The following is a 12,024-nucleotide window of genomic DNA, read 5'->3' on the forward strand; positions in this document are numbered from 1 at the left end:
TAAATAAATTTAAATATGAATCAAAGATAACACAAGTAAACACAAAATGCAGTTTTTAAATGAAGGTTTTTATTATGAAGGGAAAACAAAATCCAAACCCATATGGCCCTGTGTGAAAAAGTGCTGTTAAAACATAACTGTGGTTTATCACACCTGAGTTCAGTTTCTCTAGCCACAATCAAGAAATCACTAAAATAGGACCTGCCTGACAAAGTGAAGTAGACCAAAAGATCCTCAAAATCTACACATCATGTTGAGATCCAAAGAAATTCAGGAACAAATGAGGAAGAAAGTATTTGAGATCTATCAGTCTGGAAATGGTTATAAAGCCATTTCTAAAGCTTTGGGACTCCAGCGAGAGCCATTATCCACAAATGGCGAAAACATGGAACAGTGGTGAACCTTCCCAGGAGTGGCTGGCTGACCAAAATTACCCCAAGAGCGCAGCGACAACTCATCCAAGAGATCACAAAAGACCCCACAATAACATCCAAAGAACTGCAGGCCTCACTTGCCCGTTGCTGAGCAAAAAGAACATAAATGCTCGTCTCAGTTTTGCCAGAAAACATCTTGATGATCCCCAAGCCTTTTGGATAAATACTCTGTGGACTGACGAGTTGAACTTTTTGGAAGGTGTGTGTCCCCTTAAGCCTGGTATAAAAGTAATACAGCATTTCAGAAAAAGAACATCATACCAACAGTAAAATATGGTGGTGGTATAGTGTGATGGTCTGGGGCTGCTGTGATAAATGGAACCATGAATTCTACTGTCTACCAAAAAATCCTGAAGAACAATGTCCAACCATCTGTTTGTGACCTCAAGCTGAAGTGAACTTGGGTTCTGCAGCAGGACAATGATCCAAAACACACCAGCAAGTCCACCTCTAAATGGCTGAAGAAAAACAAAATGAAGACTTTGGAGTGGCCTAGTCAAAGTCCTGACCTCAATCCTATTGAGATGCTGTGGCATGACCTTAAAAAGGAGGTTCATGCTCGAAAACCCTCCAATGTGGCTGAATTACAACAATTCTGCAAAGATGAGAGGGCCAAAATTCCTCCACAGCACTGTAACAGACTCATTGCAAGTTATTGCATGTGCTTGATTGTAGTTGTTGCTGCTAAGGGGGCCCAACTGGTTATTAGGTTTAGGGACAAGCACCTTTTCACACAGGGCCATGTGGGTTTGGATTTTGTTTTTCCTTCATAATAAAAACCTTCATTTAAAAACTGTATATTGTGTTTACTTGTGTTATCTTTGATTAATATTTAAATTTGTTTGATGATCTGAAACATTAAAGTGTGACAAACATGCAAAAAAATTAAAATAATTAGGAAGGGGGCAAGCACTTATTCACACCACTGTACATGTTTGTATAATCAATAATTTTTTTTAAAAAACTATTTATTTGTCAATGACAGTACACATTTATTAACACTGTTATATAAACTGATAACTTTCATTTGCTGTCACTGGGCTGATTAAATGTGATAAATTTACACACTAAGCCAAAGGATAGCATTGTAATAACATTTATAATTTGTATTGTCCACAATTTAAAATTTTTACAAAACTGATTTCAGTATACATTTTCTTACATCCCAAACATCATGAGATCAAGGTTTGTTTTATTTTTGTTTTTATTTTTATCACAGGTTTAAATCTAAAGTAATGTGAAAATCTTCTCACTAACCATTGTGCTCTTTTATTTTTTATTGGATACAAACCCCATGACTTTCGGGGGGAGGGGGGTGGTCCCACGGTAAATATCGTGTTTCTGAGAACGCTGAAAACACTGTTATTACAAGTCGCAATTCACTTTGAAACATGCAACGCATATATTTATGTAATTATATCGCAGATTTTACGATTCGAAAATCGCACTAAGCAATATCGCAACTTCTGTTTAATGTTGAAATATCATGCAGCCCTTGACTAAACTGTGTGTGTGTTTGTCGTTTAACTTAAACGTTAATTCATATATGTAAATTCAGCTGCAGCTAAGGGACATTTGTGGGCACAACCCACAAATGTGTTTTTTTGATTTAGAGGGTTGTGATATTATTGTGAATTGGTAGTACTAGTTCCTGAATATTTTAACTCACATCTCCATGTTAAATATCTTTTTGTAAGTTAATATATGTTAAAGGCACAATATGTAATTTTCACCCTGGAGGTCACTTATTCAAAACAAAGGTGTAGCTTGATGATGCAGTGCAACAACCATGGAATCGTTGTTGTTTTCACCTCCACAACCAGCCGATGGCAAACAATAGGTTACTGTCGTAACCTCGGTTCTCTGAAACATCGAGTGGAGAGATCCACCTATGGGAAGGGCATCCGTACCTGACCTCTGCAGAACCATCCAATTGTACCAAATCTGGCTAGACAGACAGAAGCGTGCAGCCAATGCCAGGTAAGGCCCCATCCCCTTACCTGAGAGCAAATATGGGCTTCACACACCTCTATTCTCCAGTAAGTATATTTGCTTCTTGTGCGGCAAGCGCGGCAAAGCTGGAGGATCTCTCCACTGTACATTGTTCACCTCGTGTTCGAGATCCAATCCATGGGAGATGGACAGGTCCCTGATTGCCCAATACACTCACAGTGAGGTTCTGTAAGCCAGAGAAGGATGGTCACCCCAAGGGGGTGGTTCCTGATACGTCCCGTTATCATGCACCTGGCAACCCTGATGCACACACATGACTGCTGTGCACGGGCAGGACATGAAACATGTATGAGGCCCACACATGTAAATAAATCCTTCAACACATACATATACACCCTGTAAATGCATACTAGGTGACATGAATGTATGCGGTCTGCCAGTCCATTCATCACTTGTTCCTTTATTACAATGTGTAAATAGGAAGGGAGAAAGGAAGAAAAAAGAGGCAGGGCTATGAAGACCCCACCCCTAAAACACAATGTGCTACCGAGGTTCTGGTGACACCCAGTAGTAATGCACAAACATATAAGGAGAAGCTCAGCTGGCAGCAGAGCAGATGTCCTGCAGTGACACACCCCTGAACAAGGCCCAAGATGCGGCTAAGCCCCTTGTGGAATGAGCTCTGATGTTTCCTGGGGGCTGCGCTCCCATCAATTCATATGCCACAGCTATAGCTTTCACAAGCCAATGTGAGATGCATTGCTTATGCCTCGTTTCCACTGAGCGGTACGGTACGGTTCGGTACGGTATGCATTTTTTTCCGTTTCCATTGTCAAAAGTTGTGAATGGTACCCTAATTCCGTACCGTACCGTACCACTTTTTTGGGACCCTTTCGTTGGGGTACCAAGCATAACAGTACCGTACCAAAAGGGTGGAGCTACACTCTGCAGAACGTTGATTGGTTGACAGAGAATCGTCACTTGCGTGTGCTACAAGGGGAATGACAACACAAGAAGCGCCACACAAATGTTGTTCAGGCAACGCGTGCATTAATTATCTTCACTTCATGTAGGCTATAGACCTTATTTACCAGAGAAACAAGCGTGCCGCCATCTTTATAAAATTGTCTTTGAACTTCCGTTTGCGGTAGCTCTGTACATTTCTATGGCATCGCTGTCAAAGAATAATTAGTTGGTTAAGTGGATTTACTTGCTGTAGAGTTAATGAAAGTTATCATGAGCATTGTTATGTTTAAAGCAGATGTCTAAATGTCAGTAGATCGGGAAGATTTTAAAATGAGCAGTTCATTCATAAATGTAATATCCTGTGGAAATACAAACCGGAAGTCAAAAGACAACGAGCGCAACGCTGAAAAGGGGCGGGGCTACATAAGGTCTATATAACAAAACAAAATATAAAACACAACCCTGCCTATTTTCGTTTTTATTTAAAAAAATATGAAACCTATTAATGTGTGGTTCAGGCAATATGTGCATATGTATTCTGATTGTCTTCACTGTATGTAGCCTATAATAAAATGAAATGAGACAAAACAACCTTCTCTTTTTGTTAAACGTCAGTTTTAATTATCAATAATAACCATTATAAATAAAATATGAGAAGCTATACAGTAAGATATAAAGACAAGCAAACAATTCAGTCAAACGTACAGCGCACTACAACGGTAAAGTTAAATAAATATATAAAGTTATAAAACTTCACTTTCCCCTCAGCCAAAATGATTTGCCCGGGAACAAATTATAAATTCATGAGACCAAAGAATGCCCGTTATACACAAGATGAATAATAACTTGTTTTTAACCATTACAGAGACATCAGAGCCAGCGGCGAATGTCAGAAGGACTAGCCGAGGTACAGCTGCTCTCGGCTGGGTACATGAGCACCGAGCACCCGGTGATCGCCTGGATCTCACAACTCCAACAACGTCAGATCAAATTTTCAAATAGGTGCTATCTTTATAAATTAACCACAGATTTGAGATTTAAACAACTACATTCTCGCCTGAAAAACTTTTAAAACATTTCATGACACAGTAAAAGACAGCCTCAAGCCGAGACGCAAGAACAAGATCTGCTGTAGTATGTCCTCCATTGTTGTTTACTATATCGTTTTTTTCTTCGCGCGAGAATGACGTTGATCACTATTTTCCGGCTACACCACGCCTATCAAGTAAGGGTAATGTTTGCGGTGGAAACGCAAGCCTGATCATGGTGTACCGCTCCGAACCATACCGAACTGTACCGAACCGAACTGTACCGCTCAGTGGAAACGAGGCATTAGATATGGGACTCCCCTTGTGAGGGGGCGACCATGAAATAAAGAGCAGATCACTCGTCCAGAAAGCAGTGGTCTGTAATGCACGGACAGGACACAGAGCATTCAGCTTTTGATCCTCCATGGAGGATAAAGGTGGAGGGTGAAATGTTGCACTTTCGCTCCCTCTCTGAACTGACAGTTCATTAGAGAGAGAACACGCTCTTGAGAGAGACGTGCTCGCATGGAGACCCAGAAAATCACACTTTGACTGGGTGTAAAATTGCTGCTGTTCACATTTACCCTGAACTCAAAAGATGTGATGTGTATGAGCACACGTACGGCAGGTGTCTTGCAACACTCTTTCGACTCAGCTATGATGAGCCAGTAGTCTATGTATGTCAAAATCCGCAAACCTGATATTCTCAGTGAAGCTAAGCCTGCCTCCACACACAAACAAGTCTAAGGGCTGGGTAAGAACCCGAGAGGAAGAACTGTAAATTCGTAACATGAGACTGGATAGGCGAAACGAAGAAACGTTCTGTGTGGTGGATAAATGCTTATGTGGAAAAAATCATCTTTCAGAGCGATCAATGTGAACCAATCGTTGTGTATTACTGAATGAGAGAGAACACAGTGGGTTAACATTTTGAAATCATGTTTCCTCAAATGTTTGTTCAACACTGAGATCCAGGAAAGGACAAACACCATCATAATGGGAATTAGACAATGCATTTTTTGTATTTTTGTATTGACAATGCAAGAGGTGAGCACTCTGTAAAGTCTCCTCCAGTACATCCCAATGACTTTCAATGAATTTAAGGTCTGGATTCAGAGGTGAAAATGATTCTTCATGCTTTCTGAACCATTCTTTCACAATTAGAGCCTGATGAATCTTGACATTGTCATCCTGGAATATGGCTATGATGTGTCTTCCTACATTGTTTAAGAAATGAAAAGCTACACACTTCATCAATTAGGGTTAAAAGAACCGTTGCCAAACATATAACATGCTAGAAACATAATCACTGCACTAATGATCCAATCATAGACTCTTAACTCTCTGGAGTCAGGTAACGCGCCAGCGCGTTTTGCAGGATTTTTTTCACATTGCAGCAAAACAGACTTAAAATACTCTTAAAATAATATTTTTTTGTCACATAAGTGACAAAAGTAATATATCAATTAAAAACAAAATGTTGTGCTTTTTGCAAAATAAAGAAAACTAACATGATGCGTGATCTCTCGTCTCCCTCTGAACGAAGTCCAATCTTATAGTTCTCAGAAAATGAACTGTAACTTAGTGAATAGCCTACTAATGACACAAAAATGAGACTTATGTCTAAAAAAACGTTGAAATGTCAGGTTTTAAATCGTGTAAGTCAAATCGAAAAACAAATATTCTCTGTTTCATGTAATCTGTATGAAAAAGAGACATGTCAGAAGTCCGTGATTCAGCTCATTATCCGCTAATGCGCCCACGCCCACGGAGGGAGCGCTATTCAGACGCAAATTCTGAGGCAATACATGTATACATCATCTCAATCGTGTATTATTGTCTTCAAAAGTGTTTTGAATAGCCATAGTTAGCGATCTCTGGAAGCCTGTTAGTTCCTGGATTGGCACATGGCCTATTCTTCTTTAGATTAATTTGTGGACTAAATGTGCACAGAGCGCCCTCTGGCTGCAAGTATAAATTGAAAACACAGTATCCCGTATAAAGCACTCATAGTGATGACAATAAATATTGAATAAATATTACTCCTCTGTATAGAAAATTGACAAACATATGAGAATCCATCAATATTTCTCCAAATGTTCATGCTTTTAAGCTAAAAGCCTATATGAAATGCTATAGAGGTAACATGAATGTTCAGACACTATGCATCACAGATATACATTATAATTTAAAGTATATAATAGAATATCATTATTTTAAATTGTAATAAAATTTCACAGTATTGCTGTTTTTTCTGTATGTCTGATATACACCATATGATGAGCTTGAGACATGATCACAGAGGGTTTTTTCACAGCCTACCTGACTGAAAGGCCTCATTAATATATTGTCTTCTTAGGTGTAAATGACCCATTATTCATGATGATTCACGCCTCCACGCATACTGTGTTTCTTCACAAAAAGTCTTACAAAAACTAAATCAATATATTGTTATAAATGAATGAGTAGGCAGGATAATTTTTACATAATTTTGAAGCAAAAACTCTAGTCTACAACCTCCAATACCCAGAAGTCTTGTGAACACATATATAATATTATTTTTTTGGCCGTATTTCAGTGACTTAAGTTTTTTGTTTTTTCAATAACCATGCATAAACGTTACTCCTTCAAAAACACAAACATGTACATACATGTTCCTCACATATCATGGTAGCCTAGTTTGTGCTGCATACAGTGTAATGACACTTTTGTCATTTATATGTTCATGAACAACTGAAAAAAGCACAAATGTCAGGGCATGTCAAAACTTCTCCAGGCCCCAAATCAGCCTCAGACTCCAGAGGGTTAAGCATTTTTGTTTTGGCTGGGCAGTGTATATAACTGCCTTTTAAATTTTAGAATGTTGGTCCCTCACATGAGGATAATCATAGGAGGTCCATAACATCTAAAAGATTGAAAACCCCCACTATAATTACTAATTGTAATCAAAAATTTTCATATGACAGAAATCAAGTATTTAATACAAAAGAATTATTTTATGTTATAGTACAGCATTAAAATTTAAATATTAGACTAATATTTACATTTTAATTTCTTCATATACAGATGTTGAAGAGAATATGAAATATGTCCATAAAAACTTGAAACACTCTCGTTCCGGATATGAACTGTGATCCGCATCGCAAGTGTTGTTAAACTCATTGCGGTGTTCAGTGCAGAAGTGTGTACGTGAAATGTTTTTACAGACAGTTTCAGTACATGTTGGTAGCCAAATGCACGTTATGGAACGCAAACAACGCATCAACAGCGCTGAGTTGAACAAATGACAGAGATGAATTAAAAGACCTGAAACATTTGAATTCTCCGGTGTAATCCAGAATACAGTGCTGTGATTGCAGTGAACAAGTTTCTTCTCATTAGTAATCAGGATTGCCAGGTTTTTATAACAAAACCCATCCAATTGCTCCTCAAAACTAGCCCAATCGCATTTCAGGGGGGTCCCACAGTAAAATTTGCGCTACAGGGACTATACTGCGTTATTTTGGGTCGATTCAACCCGCAGACATGAAAAACAACCCGCGGCAACAGTGTAAAAGTAGCCCTATTCCACGGAAAAACCGTGGACATGGCAACACTGCATGGCTCTCCAAGTTCACAAGTTGGAGTTCTACGAGGACGCTTTTTACAGGTTGGAATCTCGTAATTACGGTCATTACAATGTGGTGTGAACGCACCTAGCGTTGACTGCTAGATACTGCGACCAATCAAGTAGCCTATAGAGCTGTGTCAATATGCACGGGTTACTTCCTGGTTGTCGTTAAGCCAGCTCGGGCACTTCCGGTGAACTGTTAGCTGTTTATTCTGTAGTCGTTGTACATCGACACAAAACCATCTATGGTTGACTTTTTAATGTTGTATTTATATTTTTATGCAGTTATTACATTTACCTAATTTGCCAATAAACCAGTTTTATTGATTGCAATAAAGACGAAGCTATTGGGACTGTTTAAAAATGCCGTGTCTGTAATTAGACACACACACATTTTTTCCCCAGCACTTTAAATGTTATTTTTAATGCGATGACCACAAACATAATTTGTTCATCCTTCTGAGATTGTCCCCATTGTAAAACCGAACGTTTAAAAATGTAGGAAATTTAACATTTGATAAAAAACACTTATTTAAAAATAAAAAAGACAGTAATTAGCACTTTAACCAGCAGGTGGCGGCAAAGTAGCATTTATTTGCGCACATATCAGCCATTTTCTCTAAACGTTTTTCACTTAGTTTTTGACTAAATATTAAACATTCTAAAATAACTAGGTTTGAAAAAACATTTTGTCAATGTGAAGTATGAAATACTCACAAAATCTTATGAAAAACAATAACTTTTATTGTGAATTAATTACACAGAAAGCGAGCACCGCGCTCTCCCTTTGTAATCAGATGTCAGGCAGTGCAGCGCAAGATCAATGATTTCAGCACACTTGTGAAAACACACATTTTATTCAATTAATCTAACTAAAGTGCACAATAAATATTTAATTTTTGAAGCTTTTTTTCACATAAAAGTGTGAAAACTAATGGTCGAATTGAATTTAGCCGAGGAGGAACATTGAGGTACGTCTTTATTTATTTATTTTCTAAGCTGTCTTACGTTTGAATAACTAAATTAATGCTATGCCTGACTATTTAAGTGACTATATTCTGATTATAAACTAAGTATTACACTACTGATGCTCAACACACCAGCAAATGACATCTCACCGGAAGTTATCGAGCTGGCTTATATTAATGCGGAAGTTCTAAAGAACGATCCGTGCATTTAGTCCATTACTCCCACACAGCTCTTTCAGCAGGATACATACAATTATATGAACAAATAGGAATGCTGCAGTAAATAGAACTTTAAGGAATTTTAAAATTGTATCAATAATTGCTAGTTTGTTAATGGATTACACTCCACGTGTGCAGCTTATACCTGGCTAGCTAGATAAACATGAAATGGAAGTTGTGATAGTAAAAAAAAAAATTGTGTTGCCCAGCCACCCTCTCTTCTGAACTCTAGTGGAGGACCTTAATATGGGCCCTTCTCATCACATATGAGGACAGCATTTCTGATTTAACACACACAAAGTCAAATATCAGAAATTGAACCTTACTTGCATAGATTAATTGTCAAAATATGGACCAATTTCCCTTACTTTGTTTCACCCTATTTTATGCTGTGCTCTGGATTGGTTCTTCAAATATTGTACAACACTGACATCTGCAGGAGGTTTGTTGGCTGCACCTATTTCATGACACTATTATAGAATTTTTATTCTAAAATGAGAAGCCCATCTGTCACATTTGATCTCTGTTTAGAAACATGTCTTTGTGTAAAGGATTAAAATAAAAGGTCTATGAAATATGATACCATTCAAATAGTATTAGATCAAATCTAATGGGTATGTACAGTAAATGGATTTCAGAAATTACACATATAGTAATAAGTATTTGGGCACTTTTGGACACTTAAGTCACACTTAAAAATGTCTGCCTATCATAGCATTAGATACAGAATATAAAACCAGGAAGCATCTGTACAAATAATGCTTGAGCTTTTCCTCAGAACTAGCAATGACTTTTAATCACGTCCCGTGGTTATTTTCATATAACGTAATTTCCCTAGTTCACACATGTATCCATGGAGAGAAACAGCAGATGTTTCTATTGTTTTATGTATTATTTTAGAATTTAAAACCTGACAATTTGTTTGTTTAGAGAACTGTTTTGCTTAAAGTGCTTTTTATTTATAAAAAAACGGATCACGTTTTGTTTTATAATCCAATTTCATTCATACTTTTAAGTATTTAAATGTCCAAACACTTTGTGTGGCCAATATTGCAAAATAACTGTTAATAAGTGTTTAAGGGCCAAAATATGCATCACGCGCCAGCAGGTGGAGCCGCGTCATTCAGTGTCAGTGCTTCAGCGTGAACTCACAGGGGGTTTCATCAGGTTGACAAGCAAAGGAAGAGACGCAGTAAGCGAAAGCTTCTCAATGCTAATGGATACGACGCTTTGCTGTTCACCAGTGCTATGACAAAAGGAGTAGATTTGGTTTTGCTCTCTTGAGAAAGAAGTCTGAAGTAAGTGTGAGAAAGTCCTCGCGCAGTTTATGGTAGAAGCTCAGCAGAGTTTCAGAGGAAGCAGGATGTACCATGAAGACGGTGCAAACTCTCTCAGACCACGATATGGATGTAAGTAAAAGCCACTTAACTATATGTCAGTTATGAAGCTACTTTATTGATATTATGAAACGAAATGAGTATATATTGAATGTGAATTTACTGTAGTGCCCAATGCCTTTGACAGTTGGCCAGCATGAGTATCTGCAACAGTAATCTGACAACCATGATCAGTACAGTGGATGGCTAGTTTGGGTGATTCCACCTGGATATATACTGTATACATGCATAATATTTAGGAAAGAAACATTTAATTATTATTATTTTTTTTTATTTTTTTTACAAAATATTTTCGGATTATTTAGAAATATTTGGAGACCCACTGTAAAATGTGGTAGCATGCAGTTTTTGCCTTAGAATCTGTTTCTACCTTGCCTGATGCGTATAACATGAGTTTCATTGGTGTAACCCTAATGTATTGCTGATTTTAAATAATATTTTGGAATTGAATAAAGTCAGTTAACTCTTATTAGACTACATGAGCAAGCATTTTTTTAGATTACAGGAAATGTGTATTTCAAGTTAATACTTCTGATTTATCAGCCTCTCAGTAGTTAACACAAAGGCAAATTTAATCTAGAGATGCAAGATTTATATATGAACAGTACTGATAATTTCTGTGTTTAATAACTGATTTGCAGATCTGGTGGTTGGTATGTAAAGAGTTTTTTTTTTTTTTTAAATAAGTGTTACTTATTCATTGAGATTTAAGCGTTCAGTGGTAGACTGAACCGATAAAGTAGAAAAGTGTGAAAAATGTTTAAAATTGATTATCAGTCTGTATCCATATTTAAACTCAGTTGCCTGTTATATTTCTGTCAAACCCACTTCTCATTTTTTGTCAAAAAGCATGACAAAAATGTGCTAACTTCTACTACAAGACATTTACTCTGTAATATAAAAAATGTCTTTTGAGCCCTACAAATATGCAACTGTTTTTTTCTCTGTCCTAAGTTAGATCCCAGATCTTTTCCTGACATATCCTGATAGTATGTTGCCTCAGAAAGGTGCTTGTGTATCCTTGGCATTACATCTCATGCTGTGGCCTGAGCAAAGAGAAGCTCCATGATAGTTTTCCCCAGTTAAACATTACCTCTGCCCTTTGTAAAAGCACCTGACAGTCTGTACATTTCAGATATTTGAGGAATTCTGTTTGAGGAGTTTATCTGTGTAGGTTTAATTAAACACACACATTGCACCATGCTGGCAAGACATCATGTCTATACTGTGTATTTATGATGAAGAATGGTCAAGAGATTCAGTTTGCGTAACTCACATTTGATTCTGACGTAAACTACTAGTTACTATCAGAAACTGCTAGTTTGAGATTAACTCCACCATATCAAATCAAGGTTGGGAGATGTACTTGTCCACTTTTTGTCGGCTCTTTAAATGAAGTTTACTTAACTCTATCAACACTGGCACTGAGATCACATTCCAGCTAAACTG

General features: G+C 37.5%; 1 protein-coding gene across 1 annotated transcript in view; it reads left to right on the top strand.

The window, feature by feature from the left end:
* Positions 1 to 10,306: 10,306 nt before the first annotated feature.
* The window catches only part of iqgap2 (IQ motif containing GTPase activating protein 2), a 62,367-nt gene continuing 60,649 nt past the window's right edge, over positions 10,307 to 12,024 (top strand). The window contains exon 1 of the mRNA XM_048189121.1: positions 10,307 to 10,587. Within this exon, the coding sequence (XP_048045078.1) occupies positions 10,506 to 10,587 (82 nt within the window). The 5' untranslated portion in view covers positions 10,307 to 10,505. The remainder of the gene's footprint in view (positions 10,588 to 12,024) is intronic.

Source organism: Megalobrama amblycephala, linkage group LG4 (genome assembly GCF_018812025.1).
Source record: "Megalobrama amblycephala isolate DHTTF-2021 linkage group LG4, ASM1881202v1, whole genome shotgun sequence".
NCBI lineage: Eukaryota > Metazoa > Chordata > Actinopteri > Cypriniformes > Xenocyprididae > Megalobrama > Megalobrama amblycephala.